The 20,098-nt window shown below is 45.6% G+C and overlaps 1 protein-coding gene across 1 annotated transcript in view; it reads right to left on the bottom strand.

The window, feature by feature from the left end:
* Nucleotides 1-20,098, bottom strand: part of LOC137353167 (uncharacterized) — a 39,118-nt gene that overhangs the window by 11,976 nt on the left and 7,044 nt on the right. The window contains exons 2-6 of the mRNA XM_068019215.1: nucleotides 19,064-19,210; nucleotides 17,039-17,104; nucleotides 15,908-16,016; nucleotides 10,946-11,025; nucleotides 8,358-8,511 (exon numbers count right to left, since the gene is read on the bottom strand). Of these exons, the coding sequence (XP_067875316.1) occupies nucleotides 8,358-8,511; nucleotides 10,946-11,025; nucleotides 15,908-16,016; nucleotides 17,039-17,104; nucleotides 19,064-19,210 (556 nt within the window). The remainder of the gene's footprint in view (nucleotides 1-8,357; nucleotides 8,512-10,945; nucleotides 11,026-15,907; nucleotides 16,017-17,038; nucleotides 17,105-19,063; nucleotides 19,211-20,098) is intronic.

Genomic DNA, 20,098 nt, shown 5'->3' with positions numbered 1-20,098 from the left:
ATTGCCCATCCCTAATTGCCCTTGAACTGAGTGGCTTGCTAGGCCATTTCGAGGGCATGTAAGAGTCAACCACATTGCTGTGGATCTGGAGTCACAAGTAGGCCAGACCAGGTAAGGACAGCAGATTTCCTTCCCTAAAGGACATCAGTGAACCAGAAGGGTTTTTACAACAATTGACAATGGTTTCATGGCCATCATTAGGCTAGCTTTATATTCCAGATTTTTATTAATTGAATTCAAATTCCACCTTCTGCTGTGGTGGGATTCGAACCCATGTCCCCAGAGCAATACCTGGGTCTCTGGGTTACTAGTCCAGTGACAATACCAGTACGCCTACGCCACCGCCTCCCCCTGCTGCCTGGAAAATCGACTGAAACTTGGTACAATGAACATTGAACCCAGCAGAGTGCTAACAGCAGAAGAAAATAAACCAGCAATGTCCAGGCAACAACGGATGGGTGTTACAGACAGTCGCCCATGTGTGTCGAGAAAAGAAAAAGTTGCATTTGTACAGCGCCTTTCACAACATCCCAAAGCTAATGAAGTGCTTTTGAAATGTAGTCCCTGTTGTAATGCAGGAATCGCAGCAGCCAATTTGCGCACAGCAAGCTCCCACAAACAGCAACGTGATAATGACCAGATAATGTGTTCTTTAGCTGTTGGTTGAGGGATACATTTTTGACAAAACATCAGGGAGAGCTTCCCAGCTCTTCTTCGAAATAGTGCCATGGGATCCACCCGAGCGTCAGCCTGGATTTAGGTTCAAGTCTCTGGAGTGGGGCTTGAACCCACAACCTGCTGACTCAGAGGCGAGAGTGCTACCCCCCTGCCCTGGTTGTGTTTTGGTCTATGGCGTCAGTCTTGGAAGCCTTACCGACTGTGAGTCTTTCCTATACTTGTGTGTCATTGAACATATTTTATTTGAAGAAACTTGTATTATTACACCCATGGAATGGAGTTACAAATAGACTTCATCAACAGATGTTTCAAAATGATACAAGATGTTCCAGTATAGTCCAGATAAGACGGATTAAATAGTCAGAGAAAAGCAACTCCGGAACACTGGGATGTATCTAAACCATGGGCTGATTTCAGAACCAAGCCTCACTTCCTGGCTGGCATTTTCAATTGGCCATGGGGGCCAGAATAGAAGCGGGAATCTGACAATAGCCCTCCCGGATGGCGTGTCAGTGCCCTGACGCCTCTGGGACTCACTCGAGTTTTCAAAGTGAGGGGGTCGGGGGTGGGGCAGGGCTAAGTCAGGAACCTGCTCTCCCGTAATTAATGGCCTGTTAAGCTCCTCGAGGAGCTTGTTAACAGGCCGGAGAGGGCGAGAAGGCAATTTTCTTTTTGTAAATCACCATCCCCAACCAGTCCGGTGCACATTAGTACACAGCTCAATGCCGGCAGAAATGAAAGATTCATTTTTTAATTCTCAAACTTTTGGGACCTGGTGATCTTGCCCCAGATCGGGGACGTAGTAACTTTCAGTTGGCCGTTTGCCCACTTTTGAGCGCAGTGAGGTTGCTGGCCCTCCGTTATGTGACCTCCTCTCCAACAAGTCAGCAGCAGGCCCCATCATGGCTGTCGTCTGGCTTTGCCGCACATGCTCAGTTCTCACCACATGGTCACACTCGGCAGCACTAATTGGGCAGCAAGCTCGCCTCCAGCCCAATTATAGAATCATTGAAAGTTTACTGCACAGAAAGAGGCCACTTGGCTAATCGAGTCTGTGCCAGTCGAAAAACGTTCCACCCATTCTAATCCCACCTTCCAGCATTTGGTCTGTAGCCCTGCAGATTACGGCACTTGAGGTGCATATCCAGACTTTTGAATGAGTTCAGGGTTTCTGCCTCAACTACCCTTTCAGGCAGCGAGTTCCAGGCCCCCACCACCCACTGGGTGAAAAAACATTTCCTCATCTCCCCTCTAATTTTTCTACCAATCACTTTAAATCTATGCCCCCTCGTCACTGACCTCGTTGCTAAGGTGAATAGGCCCTTCACCTCCACTCTATCCAGGCCCTTCACAATTTTGAACATTTCAATCAGACCTCCCCTCAGAGCCTTCTCTGTTCCGAGGAGAACAACCCCAGCCCATCCAATCTTTTTCTCTTAGCTGCATTTTTCCAGTCCTGGCAATATCCTCATAAATCTCCTCTGTACCCTCTCTAGTGCACTTACATCCTTTCGATAAATGAGGTGACCAGAACTGCACACAGTACTCAAGTTGTGGCCTAACCAATGAATTATACAGTTCCAGCATAACTTCCCTGCTCTTATATTCTATACCTCGGCTGATAAAGGAAAGGATTCCACATCCCTTCTTAACTCCCTCACTTCCTCAATACTTCTCAGTATTTTCCCATTAATCGTGTATTCCTTTGCTTGTTTGACCTCCCCAAATGCATCAATTAGGGCATTTACATTTGACGATTGCATCATGTTAGCGATAGTGTGCGGTCGGGATCCTGAAATTATCAGGGAGTTGGGTTCCTGACCCCATTAAGCCCCCATGTCCTGAACCGTTATTTACATTTGCCCTCATCTTTAGGTAAGTTTGATAACGCTCACAAGGTAATGAATGTAAACCTCTGCTTTTAATTTCTTTCAGCTACTGGTTCTATCCTTCATCCCCAACAGGTGTCAGAATGACATTGTACTCAACTATACTAATATACAGGCAAGGGAATCAAACCAGGTACTGATCCTCTTACCTAGCACCACATGTAGCTTTCGGAGTGCCCCAAGCCAGTGACTCTCAGTGGGGAGGAAGATAGATATACAGTTATACTTTAAGATTGTCTTCTTTATGTGAACCTGAACCACGAAAGCATACTCATTATCCGTCAGGAAAACACAAGTCGTAGGCTCCCCCTTATTTGATCCATGTTTTCCAGAGAGGAACGATTTTCAGTGTTTGTGGACTACAGGGCATTGCATAAAAATTAAGAGCTAGATCTTTTATCTGCGATGGGTGGCAGGTGTTTGGAATTCTCTTCCACAAATAGCTGATGGTGCTCGGTCAATTGTTCAATCTGAGATTGATAGATTTTCTTTGTTAGCCACAAGTATTAAGGGATATGGGGTAAAGGCGAGTATGTAGAGTTAGGTCAAAGATCAGCCATGATCTCATTGAATGGCAGATTGGGCTTGAGGAGCTTCCATAATCTCTGGAGGATGTGATGGTACCTGGTGCGAGAGCTTATAAAATCAACATCTCCCTCCACAAGGCAGAATACTCCAGAACAAATGTGAAGTTGCCAATATAAATTGTCTGAAATATTTTGAACTTCCAGCCAAACTAAAGCTGCATCCTATACGAGATAGGATTCGTGACAGAAATCGCTATGACTGTTTCTCGAGCTTTGCAAAGAGCTGGAGAAGCTCGAGTTTAGGAAAAGCAGCTATTTCTCTAAAAATTTGGACATCCGGGAGGTTTTTCTAGTCTCCAGAGAATCAATGTTCAAGAAAGGCAGTTACCAAGTACAGAAATTACAGGAGAGTCTTAATTTTGGGGCATTACCGTTGATACATGTTCTGTCACCTACTCAAACACATTCTTTCCGAGGATTCTATAAATAAAACTCATCCCAGTTATTTTTTTCTTTTGGAGTCACCTAATCACAACTTTCTCATTCTTCCCCTTCCTCTTTTGAACTTGTATATTGTTCTGCCTTGATCATTCACCTAGGTTTCTCAAAGCCACAGGATGTATTTACTGTCACATGTGCAAGTCAATCTTTATTAATATTTACACATATCCACCTGAACAAAGAATCACAGCATCAGACAATCTCACGATCACTGTTACATTGTGCCTACAGGACAGAAACAAGCCATTCGGCCCAACTTGTCTGTGCTGGCATTTATATTCCACATAAGCCTGCTCCTAACTCTCTTCATTGATCTCTATCAGCGCATCCTTCTACTCCTTCCCCTCGCATGCGTTTAACTCTCCTTTAAATGCATCTATGCTATTTGCCTCAACTACTTGATGTGGTAGCGAGTTCCACATTTTTTTTTTTTAGAACATTACAGCGCAGTACAGGCCCTTCGGCCCTCGATGTTGCGCCGACCTGTGAAACCATCTGACCTACACTATTCCATTTTCATCCATGTGTCTATCCAATGTCCACTTAAATGCCCTTAAAGTTGGCGATCACTCGGTGTAAATACGTTTCTTCTGAATCACCTATTGGATTGATTAGTGAATATCTTATCTGTGAGGCCTCTAATTTTGTTCTTCTCCGCAAGTAGAGAAAATATTTTCTCCAGATCTGCCCTATCAAACCACTTCATTACCTTGAAGACCTCTTTCAATTCTATCCCTCTAGAAATGGACCCATTGCTTGCATTTTTTACTTATTAACTTGTGTCACTACTTTTAATGATTTGTGTATCAATATCCCCAGATTCCTTCGCTTCTCTACCCCATTTGGACTCTCATTATCCTAGCAATATGCAGCCTCCTTATTCTTCAGTTAAAAGACTGAGCAAATGCCAGGAAACATTCCTTTACAAAGAGAGAGAGAGAGAAAAAGAGAAACAAATAGCTGAAACTTAAGTTTTTTATCCATAGCAGCTGCTAAATTTTTCCAACTTTCATGTAATAAATTTTGTGCTCAAGTCTACGGAGTGGGACTTGAACCCACAATCTGAGAACTCAGACATGAAAGCGACACAGCTGTTATTTATGGTTCTGAGCCATGTAGACCAGGCCAGTCCCAAGTTCAACCCCTCAGCTGTGCTGTATTGGCAAATCAGAACAGAGGCTCAACACCCAGGAGCTAGGAAGGGGAAACGATGCCCAAGAAAAATTTGTTTGCCTTCAACTTAAATAGCCTCCAAATACCCACTGTCTTGAAACAGAGAGGCTGAGGAATGCCTTAATTGAGATATATAAAATTATGAAGGGCCTAGATAGAGTAAATAGGGACAACCTATTTACCTGAGCAGAGGAGTCAAAAACCAGGTGCCATAGATTTAAAGTAATTGGTCCAAGGATTAGAGGGGAGATGAGAAAACATTTGGCAGGGACCTGGAACTCACTGCCTGAAAGGGTGGTAGAAGCAGAAACTCTCACCTCATTGAAAAAGTACTTGAACATCTACTTGAAGATATATGACCTATACATGACCCTATAGGAAGGTGGGATTAGGCTGGGTAGCTCTTTGTTGATTGGCAAGGACATGATGGGCCAAATGGCCTCCTTCTGGGTCATAAATTTTCTGAATTTCTATTCTAGACTCACATGCAAAGGTACTACAGCACAGCCAGTACCCCAACACTGAGGATTGAACAGGAAAGTTTTATCACCTTTGCTTCCAATTTTCACCCTTCTCTCGCCTTCCCATGCAAGCTTCCCAGGAGATGCAACACCTGCCCTTTTACCCTCTCCCTTCTCATTGTCCAAGGCCCCAAACACTCCTTTCGGGTGAAGTAGTGATCTACTTGTACTTCTTTCAATTTAGTATTCTGTATTCGCAGCTCGCGATGCCATCTCCTCTACACTGCGGAGATAAAACGCAGTCTGGGTGACCACTTTGCACAACACCTCCGTTCAGTCCGCAAGCGTAACCCCTAGTTTCTCGTTGTCTGCCATTTTAATTTGCCACTCCACTCCCATTCAGACCTCTCTGCCCTCGTCCTCCTACACTGTTCCAAAGAAGCTCAACCTAAGCAGAGGGAACAGAACCTTATCTTTCGATTAGGCACTTTACAGTCTTCTGGACTCAACATAGAGTTCAGCAATTTCAGATCATAACCTCTACCCTGATTTTTTTTTCCCCACTTGGCAGCTGTTGTTAATGATTCTGCTATTCCCATTTAAGCCTCCTCTCGTCCCATCTTTTGTTTCTTCACTTGTCCCATCACCATCTCCTTTGTCTCACTTCAGCAGCCCTTTTGTCATTTCATCTCTCCTGTCTTCCATCCTATCACAGTCCTCCCTTCACATTCTTTCCCTCCCCTATTCTTGCTTCAAACCTGTTACATCTCTAATTTTTACCAGTTCTGATGAAAAGGTCATCAACCTGAAATGTTAACTCTGCTTCTCTCCCAGCAGATGCTGCCTGACCCGAGTATTTCCAACATTTTCTGTTTTTATTTCCCTATACGAGTCAATAACTTCTAGAAGAGGCGGGGTTGGGGGGGGGGGGGGGCGGGGGCGGGGAGAAGTAGAACTGAAAAGCATTCACACAGACAGCTAAGCAGTGTTAACTTGATCATATTTCAGGGTGCAATACATAGGTGAAACTTAAAAGAACCCAATGGTTAATATTCTAGATTGAAAATAGTATTTTTTCAATCAACTGCAATGATATGTATTGTTACCAGCTGAGTGATCTCTAACAGACACTTACTCACACCATTTACAACACAAACTGACGCATTTCCAGTTAAAGCACTCAGTACGTCATACTCCTCAAAAACTGTGTGGACATGATCACATCTCAAGTACGTTGTGGGCAGGAGTCTTCAACAGCGACAGTGAAACACACTTGCAGCACCAAACAATGCTAAACTTAAGTTGGAAAAATACCACACAAATATTTTGAAATTACATTACAGCATTTTCAAAATGGAAATATATGAGTGTTTGTGGTTGCAATGCCATCAAATTTTTTAAAAATTAATTTATTCGCCAGAGATGGGTATTGCTGGCAAGGCCGGCAGTTAATACCCATTCCCAGATGCCTGAGAGAAGATGGAGAGCCACCTTCTTGAACAGCTCCAAGCCATGTGGTGAAGGTACACCCATGGAGCTCTCCAGGATTTTGACCCAGCAATGATGGAGGAACAGCCCATATACTTCCATGACAGGCTAAAGGAGAACTTGGAGGTACTGGTATTCTCATGTAGCTGCTGCCCTTTTCCTTCTAGGTGTTGGAGGTTGCAGGCTTGGGAGGTGCTTTCAAAACAGCCTTGGTGAGTTGCTGCTGTGCATCTTGCAGATAATGCTTCTACCGAAACATGGCGCCCTGATGCACGAAAGAACTTGCATTTATATTGTACGTATCATGCCCTTGGCACCTCTGAAAGGCAATCAATGACTTCTGAAGTGCTGTCATTACATAGAACTTACAGCACAGAAACAGGCCATTCGGCCCAATTGGTCCATGTTGACATTTATGCCCAATCTATTCATCTCAGCCTATCTGCATATCCTTCTATTCCTTTCTCCCTCATGTACTTGTATAGCTTCCCCTTAAAGGAATCCTTCTTCTATAGATAAATTCATGAATCAATTTGCACACAGCAAGATCCCAAAAAGAGCAATGAGATGAACTACCAGATAATCTGATTTTAATTATATTGCTTGAGGGAGAAACGTTAACTGAAACAGTTATTCCTTTTGAATAGATGCCATGGCATCTTTTTATACCCACCTGAACCGGCAGATGGGATCTCGGCTGAAAGACAGCACCTCTGGCAAAGCAGCACTGCCCCAGTACTGCACCAGCCTAGATTAGATGTTCAGGTCCGTGGCTGGGTTTGAATTCACAACCTTGACTCAGAAGCCAACATGCTCGCAAGTGAACTGAACCGACATTCACCTCATCTTCTCTCCTATTTTCAGCCTCGACAGTGTCTGCATTATGCCTAAGTTAAGTGGTCCGATACCACTCACTCAAAATCAAAGTACTTGAGCAGCAGACCTGGCTATAAGCGGTCAGTCTACAAACTGGACAGATGATTTCACTTTTCCACACAAGAGAGATTCTTCATCTCAATTACCCAATTTAAATGAATCTCAAAGTTTGGTAGGTGATTAAAAGTCTTTTTGCAAGCTTATGAGGAATCCAAAACTCCTGGCCACATTAACACCTAAAATTCCTTCTAGTAATCTCTCCCCTGCCAAATAAAAACATACATTGTTGGAAACACAGAGGTCTATCCGCATCTGTAAAATGTTAACAGTACAGTTAGAGCATATTTGTTCCAAACAAGGTCTCGTCTACATGAGCCTGCCTTTAGCCTACATTACAACAGTGGCTACACTTCAAATGTACTTCATTGGTTGGAAAGTACTTTGGAATATCCTGAGGTTGTTGTACAAATATCAATTATTTTTCTTGTTTTCTATTGTGCCTGTGCTGATACATGGGTGCATCCAACAATTTCAGCATTCACGTTAATCGCCTTTTATCCCTTTACCAGAACAACTTCATCTGGATGAAATAACATTTGTATTTAATCAACAATTTTTCCTTGCTGAGTCCTGGAACAGGCCCTTGGATTACAAATATCAAAGAAGGAATCTACATACCAGAAGATCAATTATGTTCATTCTGTCACTCAATCCATGGCAAACCAAGCCAACATGTAACACTTCACCACAGCGCCCAGCCCTACCTTTGTGTCGGTTTACATGCTGCCCTCCGACTCCCTCGCCCCGTCACTGAGGAGGTAGGTGGAGCTTTACTGCCCCCTGCTGACACAGTGGCTCCTTCCAGTGAAGGCTTCAGGAATATAGAAGGACTCTCTATCCCCTCAGCCTGGCAGCAAACTGTGAGGAGAAAGCAGAACAAATTGTGAGAACAGAGACTTCCACTAACAATAATGAATCCCGCAGCCTGTCCCTGCACCGGGATCAATCCTGAACCCAAGAGGGTAGGGCGTCTAAAATCTGGACCATAATCTTAAAATTAGAGCTAGGCCATTTAGGAAGGATTCCAGGAAACATTTTTTCTGAAGTAGTGGAAATCTGGACTTCTTCCAGCAAAAGGCTACGTTTGCTGTGACAGACATAGCTTCCGAAACTGCAATCGATAGAGTTTTGTTACGCAAGGCAATCAAGGGATGTGGAACAAAGCAGGTAAACAGAGTTGAGGTGCTGATCACTCTATATCACTAGAATAAATGGCAGAGCAGGCTAGAGGGGTCGAATGGTCTACTCCTGTTTCTATGCTTCAGTTGTGAGGAAGAGTGAAGATTAAGAGAGTTGATTGAGTATTCGAAATTACAAAGGAGTTTCAGTAAGATTTTAATTTTTTTAATTTAATTTTTTTAATTTAGAGATACAGCACTGAAACAGGCCCTTCGGCCCACCGAGTCTGTGCCGACCATCAACCTCCCATTTATACTAATCCTACGCTAATCCCATATTCCTACCACATCCCCACCTGTCCCTATATTCCCCTACCACCTACCTATACTAGGGGCAATTTATAATGGCCAATTTACCTATCAACCTGCAAGTCTTTGGCTGTGGGAGGAAACCGGAGCACCTGGTGGAAACCCACGCAGACACAGGGAGAACTTGCAAACTCCACACAGGCAGTACCCAGAATTGAACCTGGGTCGCTGGAGCTGTGAGGCTGCGGTGCGAACCACTGCGCCACTGTGCCGCCCAGTGATTTGGATTCAGGAACTCTCGTCACAATACTCCAGGTGTCAATGTGATCAAGCATGATGAGCCAGCTGGTCTCTTCGCATGTGCTTACACACTGCAGCAATTAGCAAAGCAAATAAAATGCTGAACTTTCTCATGCTGAAACTCTACAGTGCACACACCTCGAGTACTCTGCCCAGTTCTGGTCACCAAGACAATAGGCCTGGGAGCAGTTCAGAGAAAAGCCTGATCTCTAATGTATGAGGAGCGAGGAGTGAAGAACAACTGGAGAAATTTGTGCTTTTCAATCCATTAACGAGGAGACTGGGAGGTGACCAGAAAGACGTACCCAAAATATGACCATTGTTCATTTCTCCTTTCCTGGGTAATTTGACCCTTTCTCAATTCCTACCTCAATCATGTCTTCCTGCTCTCCTAATGCCCTCCCAGGCTCGAGTCCCCCTTGGATAATCCCATAGTTACCCTCTGTGCCTCCAAAGAGCATATTGAGGCACCCATTGCTACCTCCTTACAAGCAACAAGCCAAACCTCCCCAATCACCTCCGCCCAACATGCCTGCTGGGGCCGAATCCACTCCATCCTCTTTCCTTGCCGACTCAGCGCCCCCTCAGGCTCTGCCAGCAGATCCGCAATCACCATGGTTCTCTTCATTTCTTCCCATAATGCCCAGTGAACGAAACGCTTGCCATCCATGACCCTCTTGTGGATGATCGCACTGGCATCCCAGCCACGACTGGAACTACTTTCACGAGTGGCAACATCTTGTTTCTCTTCCAAAGATGGTCTGGCTACATTCCCACCACCAGCTCTGCCCCAACTGGCACTCACACCTTGGTATCTCCTCCTCCGAGCACCTCACCTCAGTACCACCCTCTCAACTTTTCTTTAAAGTTCCCATTGTCTACTGCCCACTCACAAGGTTCTGTCGGAGATAGCCTCCCTCAGCCTCTGCATTGAGTGCCGATGCCCCCTCAGTGATCTCAATCTGCATCTCACTCCCTTTGCCGTTTCCCCTCTGAATTCACTGCCCTCCTGCCCTCTCCTGCCTAGTGTCATGTCCACCCCCTTGACCTTGCCATCGCCTGTGACCTCTCTACTTCCAGGGTCTTTGACAGATAACACCCACAAAAAAGCAACTAAACATTCAATATGCTCAACATCCGATCGCTTGCAGTAAAAGGCTGTGGAGAAACCCTGGTTACCTGGAATACACAATCTGGAACAGTGGCATAACGGTATATCACTGGGCTAGTAACAAGGCCATCTAACAATCCAGACACATAAGTTCAAATCTCCCTACGGCAGCTGGAGTATTTCAATTCAGTAAATTAAATCAATATAGTTTCAGTAATGGTGATGCTGAAACTACCAGATTGTTTTAAAGATCCATCTGGTTCACAAATGTCCTTCAGGAAAGGAAATCTGCTGTCCTACATGAGACTCCAGACCCTCAATGTGGTTGACTCTTAACTACCCTCTGAAATGGCTCATCAAGCCATTCAGTTAAAAGCAATTAGAGATGGGGAATAAATCCTGGCTTTGCCAGTGATGCTCACATTCCACAAAGGAGAACATAAACAACAATGACCTGTAGCGAACGAATCCAGCACTCCTGGACTGCTACCTTCCAGAGGAGATTCAGCCTCAGTTGACTCCGTCACTGATCTCCTGCAGCGATTAAAAAAAAGCAATTAAAACACGGAGGAGAGAGATAGCAATACCCAGGCAGACCATTTAGAAAAGCTCCTAAAAACACTTCTACATCCTTATATCGAGAATGTTCTGAGTCCAGTTGCCAATCCTGGAATAGCCAGCAGCATAAAATACATCTGACTGTAACATCTAACAACAACCTTCATTTATATAGCATCTTTAACACAGTAGAAATTCCAAAAGCGCTTCACAGAGCATTATCAAACAAAATATGGCACTGAGTCACATAAGGAGATCGGGGATGGGTGACGTGGTAGGTTTTAAGGAGCGCTTTAAAGGAGGAGAGAGAGGCGCGGAGAGGTTTCGGGAGGGAATTCCAGAGCTCAGGGCCGAGGCAGCTGAAGGCACGGCCGCCAATGGTGGAGTGAAGGAAATCCATCGCTCAAGTTGCACTTACTCGTTGGCCTGACTCGGAGCCTGGTTTACTGTAATTTGCTGTAATCTTGTTTTTTTAAAAAACTATTTAATTTTAATATGGAGTTATTCATAACCACCTATTGCATTTAGAACCATCATGTTAATGAAATGCAAGCTTATCTTTAGTCGTACATGAGATTTCATTACAGATGGTAAGAAACTTGTTCTGATATGTGCCTTCTCATTGCTGGTTTTACTACCTGTTTCATTCACGCTGGATACATTTCCAAGCCCCCTGAAGTGTGACAGGTAAAAGGTAGACTACAGGCAGGATTTTCAGTTAGACTGACAGTAAATCAGTGGTTACAATAGCAGTGATATCTACAATGTACGGTATTTGAGATGCAAAGGGTTAAATTTGACTTAGGCGGGGACACAAAGAAGACTTTTTTTCCTTCGTTCACGGGACATGGCAGCTTGCTGGCAAGACCAGTATTTAATTGCCCATTGAGAAGCTGCTGGTGAGCCACCTTCTTGAACATGTAGGTACACCCTCAGCGCTGTTAGGGAGGGAGTTCCAGGATTTTGACCCAGTGACGATGAAGGAATGGCAATATAGTTCCAAAGTCAGGATGGTGTGTGACTTGGAGGGGCACTTGCAATTGGTATTGTTCCCATTCATCTGCTGCTATTGTTCTTCTAGGTGGTAGAGGCTGCAGGTTTGTAAAGTGCCGTCAAAGGAACCTTGGCTGCAGTCCACCTTGTATACGGTCTGCTGATGTTGGAGGGAGTGAACATTTAAGATGTGGATGGGGTCCCATCAAGCAGGCTATTTTGTCCTGGATGGTGTCGAGCTTCTTGAGCGTTGTCGGAGCTGCACCCATCCAGGCAAGTGGAGAGTATTCCATCACACTCCTGACCTATGCCTTGGAGATGATGGCCAGGCATTGGGGAGACAGAAGGTGAGTTACTCACTGCAGAATTCCCAGCCTCTGACCTGCTCTTGTAGCAACAGTATTTATATGGCTGGTCCAGTTAAGTCTCTGGTCAGTGGTGACCCCCAGGATGTTGATGGTGGAGGATTTAGAAATGATAATCCCATTGAAAGTCAAGGGGATAAAAATAAAAGCAAAATACTGTAGATGCTGGAAATCTGAAATAAAAACAAAAAATGCTGGAATTACTCAGCAGGTCTGGCAGCATCTGTGGAGAGAGAAGCAAAGTTAACGTTTCAGGTCTTTGACCTTTCATCAGAACTGGCAAAGGTTAGAAAAGAATTAGGTTTTAAACAAGTGAAGGGGAGGGGGGTGGGGGAGAGAACAAAGGGGAAGGTGTTTGATAGGGCAGGAGAGATTAAATAACAAAGTTATCCTGGGACAAAGGCAAAGAGTCTGTTAATTCTTGTGATGTTAGAGAGAGTCCAGAGAGTGTTAATGGCAGAATAATGAGAAGCTCTGTCTACATGAAAAGCAGGCATGTGGTTAAAAAATAATATATATATATATTTTTTTTTTTTAAAAAGGCCAGTCGTGCTCTGATGTTATTGAACTCAATGTTCAGTCCGCAGGGCTGTAGAGTGCCTAATCGAAAGATCAGGTGCTGCTCCTCGAGCTTGCGTTGATATTCACTGGAACACTGGAGCAGGCCAAAGACAGAGATGTTGGCATCAGAGCAGGGGGGGTGGGGGGGTGAGTGCTGAAATGGCAAGCAACCGGAAGCTCGGGGTCATGCTTTCGGACAGAGCGGAGGTGTTCCGCAATGCGGTCACCCAATCTGCCTTTGGTCTCCCTAATGTCGAGGAGACCACATTATGAGCAGTGAATACAGTATACTAAATTGAAAGAAGTACAAGTAAATCGCTGCTTCACCCGAAAGGTTTGGGCCCTTGGATAGTGAGGAGAGAGGAGGTAAAAGGGCAGGTATTACACCTACTGTGATTGCATGGGAAGGTGCCGTAGGAAGGGGATGAGATGGAGGTAATGAAGGAGCGAACCAGGGTGTCGCGGAGGGAATGATCCTTTCGGAATGCTGACAGGGGAGGGAAGGGGAAGATGCATTTGGTAGTGGCATCATGCTGGAGATGGCGGAAATGGCGGAGGATGATCCTCTGGATGTGGAGGCTGGTGGGGAGGAAAGTGAGGACAAGGGGAACCCTGTCGCAGTTCTGGGAGGGAGGGGAAGGAGTGAGGGCAAAAAATGCGGGAAATGGGCTGGGCACGGTTGAGGGCCCTGTCAACCACAGTGGGGGGGAATCCTCGGTTGAGAAAAAAGGAAGACATATCAGAAGTGCTGTTGTGGAAGGTTGCCTCGTCAGAGCAGATGTGTCGTTGACGGAGAAACTGGCAGAATGGAATGGAGTCCTTACAGGAGGCAGTGTGTGAAGAAGTGTAGTCGAGGTAGCTGTGGGAGTCGGTGGGCTTATAATGAATATTAGTGGTCAGTCGATCCCCAAAAATGGAGACAGAGAAGGCAAAGAAGGGAAGGGAAGTGTCGGAGATGGATCATGTAAAGGTGCGAAAAGGGTGGAAATTGGAAGCAAAGTTGATAGAGTTTTCTAGTTCGGAGCGGGAGCAGGAAATGGCACCAATACAGTCATCAATGTACCAGAAAGAGAGTTTGGGGAGGGGGCCTGAGTAGGACTGGAACAAGGAATGTTTGACATATCCAACAAAAAGACAGGCATAACTAGGACCCATGCGGGTACCCATTGCAGCACCTTTTATTTGAAGGAAGTGAGTGGAGTTGAAGGAGAAGTTGTTCAATGTGAGAACAGGTTCAGCCAGGCAGAGGAGGGTGGTAGTGGATGGTAACTGGTTGGGCCTCTGTTCAAGGAAGAAGTGGAGAGCCCTCAAACCGTCCTGTTGGGGGATGGAGGTGTATAGAGATTGGATGTTCATAGTGAACAGGAGGCGGTTAGGGTCAGGAAACTGGAAATTGTCAAAATGACGTAGGGCGTCAGAAAGTCATGGACGTAGGAGGGAAGAGACTGGACCAGGGGAGAAAAGATAAAGTCAAGATAGGAAGAAATAAATTCAGTGGGGCAGGAACAGTCTGAAACAATGGGTCTGCCAGGACAGTCCTGTTTGTGGATTTGAGGAAGGAGGTAGTAGCAGGCTGTCCAGGGTTGCAGCACTGTGTGGTTGGAAGCTGTAGAGGGAAGATCTCCGGAGGAGATGAGGTCAGTGACAGTCCTGTGGACAGTAGCTTGATGTTTGGTGGTGGGGTCATGGTCCAGGGGGAGGTAGAAAGAAGTGTCTGAGAGTTGGACAATGTGATCTCCACTACATTGGGGAGACTAAATGCAGATTGGGTGACCACTTCGCAGAGCACCTCCACTCTGTCCGAAAGCATGACCACAAGCTTCCGGTTGCTTGCCATTTCAACACTCCCCCCTGCTCTCATGCCAACATTTCTGTCTTTGGCCTGCTCCAGTGTTCCAGTGAACATCAACGCAAGCTCAAGGAGCAGCACCTGATCTTTCGATTGGGTACTCTACAGCCTTGCGGACTGAACATTGAGTTCAATAACTTCAAAGCATGACTGGCCTTTTGTTAAATATTTTAATTTTTAGCCATGTGTCTGCTTTTCATGTAGACAGAGCTTCTCTTATTCCGCTATTAACAGTCTCTCTAGACTAATGCTTTGTGTTTCATCACAAGCATTAACCAGGGAAAACAGCATCTCAGTAGAAGTACTACAGTTACCTAAATAATGCTGTTTATATGAGCAATTATTGGTGTCAGGTCTCTCAGTATAAACTATTAAAAGAATGTGCAGCAAAACTTTGCGTACAGACCAATACAATGTACAGTATTGGTCTCCTTATTTAAGGAAGGATGTAAATGCACTGGAAGCAGTTCAGAGAAGGTTTACTAGACTATTAGCTGGAATGGGCGGGTTTGTCTTATGAGGAAAGGTTGGACAGACTAGGCTTGCATCTGCTGGATTTTAGAAGAGTAAGAGGCAACTTGATTGAAACATAAGATTCTGAGGGGTCTTGACGGGGTGGATGTGGAAAGGATGTTTCCTCTTGTGGGAGAATCTAGAACTAGGCCACTGTTTAAAAATAAGGGGTCACCCATTTAAGACAGAGATGAGGAGAGATTTTTTCTCTGAAGTTGGTGAGTCATTGGAACTCTCTTCCTCAAAAGGGGGTGGAAGCAGAGTCTTTGAATAATTTTAAGGCAGAGGTAGATAGATTCCTGATAAGCAAGGGGGTGGAAGGTTATTGCGGGTAGGCAGGAATGTGGAGTTGAGGTTACAATCAGATCAGCCATGATCTTGTTGAATGGTGGAGCAGGCTCGAGGGGCCGAGTGGCCTCCTCCTGCTCCTAAATCCGTATGTTCATATGTAATTTAATTTGTTAGCCATGATAGCTGCTGTATCGATATGGTAAAAAAGTTCAAATTTAGATGTCAATTTTTTTTAAATTGAACTTAAAGTGAAACACACACGGACTGCACTTGCTCATTCAAATACCTCTTTTTCGGTGTGATCCCTGGGCTGTGAGAAACATTGTCATTTGCTTTCCGCTTGGCTGTGAGCAAAGTGTTTGCCGCAGGACTTATCCTTTGTTGAAGAGGAGCAACTGAATGGAAAATAACGGAACACACAGTGTGAAATCTCAAGGTATAAACAAAGCAGAGTTTATATTACAGAGCTGCTCTCCCTAACATGTTAAGACCGCTATATTCTGAAAAAATTATAAAAAGATATTAGATAATAGCTGCATCAAAAGAAAGAATTTACATTTCTATAGCACCTTTCACATCCCCAGGTCATTCCAAAGAGCCTTACAGACAATTTAGTACCTTTAACATAATGTAAAGTAGGAAACACAGCAGCAAATGTGCACACAACAATCTGGAATTCCCCCCCTAAACCTTTCTACCTCTCTTTCCTCCTTGAAGACATTCATTGAAACCTACCTCTTTGGCCAAACTTTTGGTCATCCTAATGTCTTATGTGGCTTGGTGCCATATTTGTTTACAGAAGTGCCTTGGGACATCACGTAAAAGGCACTTTTTAAATGCAAATTGTTGTTGTTGTACCAACATCTCAGGTTCAATCCCTGAATCAATCAAATGCTCCAGATCATCAGCCTTGGTCATGATGAGAACGGCTCGGCTATTAGGACAATGTAGGAGCTCCTCTGACCAGCAAATACTTCCATCTCAGGAATGAGGGAAACCAACCCAATACCAACTATCTGAGCAGAGCAGAGTGCACGCCATGGAATTAGCAGCAATTGCGGACAAGCACATACCCATCTGAAGGACCCAAATGTGTCCCTACATTTGCACACCTTCCTTTGAATGCAAAACTACATCAGGAAATAGAGGTGGAGAAATTCCTGATGGATGAAAGTTGCTGGCTGTTTTTGTAACATGATTCCCCATACCAGGTGAAGAGACAGGCAGGCAGGTGTCAATCAGGAGAAAAGGGATGGGCCTGTTTGGGCCCGGTGGCCATTTTCCAATTTGCAAGAGTCCTTATACTCTGATACCTCACGAGGGTCAGGCCATGTCGATACACTTTAGAAACCAAATATCACAGGGTGGCAAACTGCTATTAGTCAGATAGTGGGGGAATCTCAGAAGCATAACGTACCAGAGGTCCTGTCAGACTGGGGAGTGATCGAAGTCTTCAACTTGCTCAGTGCTCCACTGACAATAACTGGGAAGAAAGCAGAGACATTAGGTCCTCATTTTATTACATTAAAACCCCCCCAATTACAATATTACACTGCTTAGAATAAAAATGAAAGCACAGGCAGAAGTTTCCCCTGCAAGCCTTGGAACCATGCCCTAATGGGCAAATCAGGGTAGAAGCCCAGACTGTGGGGGAAAACAGCCACTGGACTGTGATTTTCCCCAAACTGGCCAATCAATGGGCAGAGGGTGGACTCCTCGCCCATTTAAGCATGGCAGATGGGCTCTCAAAGCTGGAGGGCCAATAGGAGGCCCTGCAGTACTGAAGCAGCAGCAGTTTGCAGCACAGGCAAGGGAGAGCAGCCAGTCCACTACTGTGGAGGGGGATCCCCTACACAGGGCAGCCTGCGTATTGCAGCTGAAGCCAGGCAGCCAGGGAGGGCCTCTAGGCCTGCTTGGAGTGTTGAGCCCCTAGTCTGCCACTGGGAGGCCACCTCCAGGCAGCTGCACTGTTCCTCAACATCTCCACGGACCTGGAGGCTGACTGGAAAATTCTCATTGGCCTCCAACAATTGGCCTCAACAGGCCGTTGACTAGCCTAATTGGCTACCCGGTGCATGCTGGCGGGTAGCCCAGTCGACCCCCATCCCGCCTCCAGTGCTGTGATGGAGCCAGGGAACTAGCAGGCTGGACAGTGTCGCCCAGCTCCGTGCCTGTCACCTCTATGTCCACCCCCATTGGGGCCTAAAAATTCAGCCCCGCTGAAAACTTGGCAGTTTTTGTATTGAATCTTTGGGGTACAGCAGAGGTCGGGATGCAGAGTAAACCTTCCTGAAGCATTGCCACCAACGTACCTCACTCTAAACCAAACCTCCTACTGCAAAAAGTATGAAAACCTGATATACTAAATGCCATCTGCGACACATGACTCCGCAACGCAGGAGTCCTCGAACTTGACTCCTTGAGGTGAATTCCTCATCTAATTGTACTATCAACAGACACTAAGCAGAATGTTTTATCTGCTGCCTATATCCTTACTCACACCAAGTTGTTTTCACCTGTCACCTCCGTATTTGCAGACCTACATTAACCCCCGATTCACCAATGACTCAAATGTAAAATTCTCATCCTTATGTACAAATCTTTCAATGGCCTCGCCTCCTTCTCGCTGTAACCTCCTCTAGCCCTACAACCCTCCGAGTTATCGGCGTTGCTCCTATTTTGGCCATTTGTGTATCCCCTACTTTCTTTCCCCCACCATTGGCGGCCATGCCTTTTGCTGTCTAGGTCCTAATCTCTGAAATTACTTCCCTAAACCTCTCCATTTTTTCTCCCCTCCTTTAAGACACTCCTTAAAACCTACCTCTTGGTCCTAATATCTCCTAATGTGGTCCACGGTAAAAAAAATTTCTTGGATAGCGCTCTGGTGAAACAGCTTGGGATGTATTACTATGTTAAAGGCGCTATAGAAATGCGAACTGCTTTTTTGTTGTCATCTCAGTTCCTTCAACCTCCTCCCAATGGTCAACTTCAGGTTATTGGCTGAAGAATCAGCCATTTGGATAGTTGTTACATCTCCTCACTCTTTCCTTGGAGCAACAGGATTCCCAGGCTCTCCTTCAAATGGCCTTAACCATCTTAAAACCAGCTGATAGGGGAGACAGTTCCAGATTTCCACATCCCTGTGTGTGTGAAGAACTGCTACCTGACATCACCCAGCTCCAATTTTAATGTTATGCCCTCTTGTTCTGGGCTCCCTCCACCAGAGGAAATAGTTTCGCTCGATCTATCCTTTCAACTCTTGTAACACACAGTTACAAATCTCTCACTAAACCAAAGGCCAGTTCCTTTTTGATCGATGAATTGTCTTGGGCAAGGTGACAGCTCAGCAACAATAGAGGATCATAATACCAAAAGATCTTGGACCTCTCATTGCAGCATCCAATTCCCTTCAAACACAGGATGACTATTTCCTTATACTGACCACCAACACTTCGTCGGGGCTTCTTCCTCGGCTTTACTCTGAGCATCTGATGACCTTCATCCAGGGAATCACCAGACGACAATACGCACACAGCCCCTGCATCCAGGAGGACAGGGAGCTTGTCCAGAATACACGGTGGAAGATGGCCTAAAAGGCAGGATAACGGAGAGCAGGAATTGAGCAGAGTATCAGGATTGATTCCACATACAGCACCAAAATTGACCCATGCAGGTGATCAAGTTTAATCCCAGGTACTGTGATAATAGCGGGAAGAGAGAGAGAGAGAGAGATGGGGGGGGGGGGGAGAGAGAAAGAGAGAGAGAGAGAGAGATGGGGGGGGGGGGGAGAGAGAGAAAGAGAGAGATGGGGGGAGAGAGAGAGAGAGAGATAGAGAGAGAGAGAGAGATGGGGGGAGAGAGAGAGAGAGATGGGGGGAGAGAGAGAGAGAGATGGGGGGGAGAGAGAGAGAGAGAAATGGGGGGGAGAGAGAGAGAGAGAAATGGGGGGGAGAGAGAGAGAGAGAAATGGGGGGAGAGAGAGAGAGAGAGAAATGGGGGGAGAGAGAGAGAGAGAGAAATGGGGGGAGAGAGAGAGAGAGAGAAATGGGGGGAGAGAGAGAGAGAGAGAAATGGGGGAGAGAGAGAGAGAGAAATGGGGGAGAGAGAGAGAGAGAGAAATGGGGGGAGAGAGAGAGAAATGGGGGTGAGAGAGAGAGAGAGAGAGAGAGAAATCGGGGGAGAGAGAGAGAGAGAGAGAATTGGGGAAAGAGAGAGAGAGAATGGGGGACAGAGAGAGAGAGTGAGATGGGGGGAAGAGAGAGAGAGAAATGGGTGGGAGGAGAGTGAGTGAGATTGGGGGGAGAGAAAGAGAGAAATTGGGGGGGGAGAGAGAGCGAGAGAGATCGGGGGGGGAGAGAGAGAAGAGAGAGATGGGGGAAGAGAGAGAGAGAGAGAGATGGGGGGAGAGAGAGAGAGAGATGGGGGGAGAGAGAGAGAGAGAAATGGGGGGGAGAGAGAGAGCGAGTAGAGATGGGGG

The sequence above is a fragment of the Heterodontus francisci genome, chromosome 40 (assembly GCF_036365525.1).
Source record: "Heterodontus francisci isolate sHetFra1 chromosome 40, sHetFra1.hap1, whole genome shotgun sequence".
Classification (NCBI taxonomy): Eukaryota; Metazoa; Chordata; class Chondrichthyes; order Heterodontiformes; family Heterodontidae; genus Heterodontus; species Heterodontus francisci.
The sequence above is the reverse complement of the archived record's forward strand: the minus strand, read 5'-3'. Positions and strand labels throughout refer to the sequence as shown.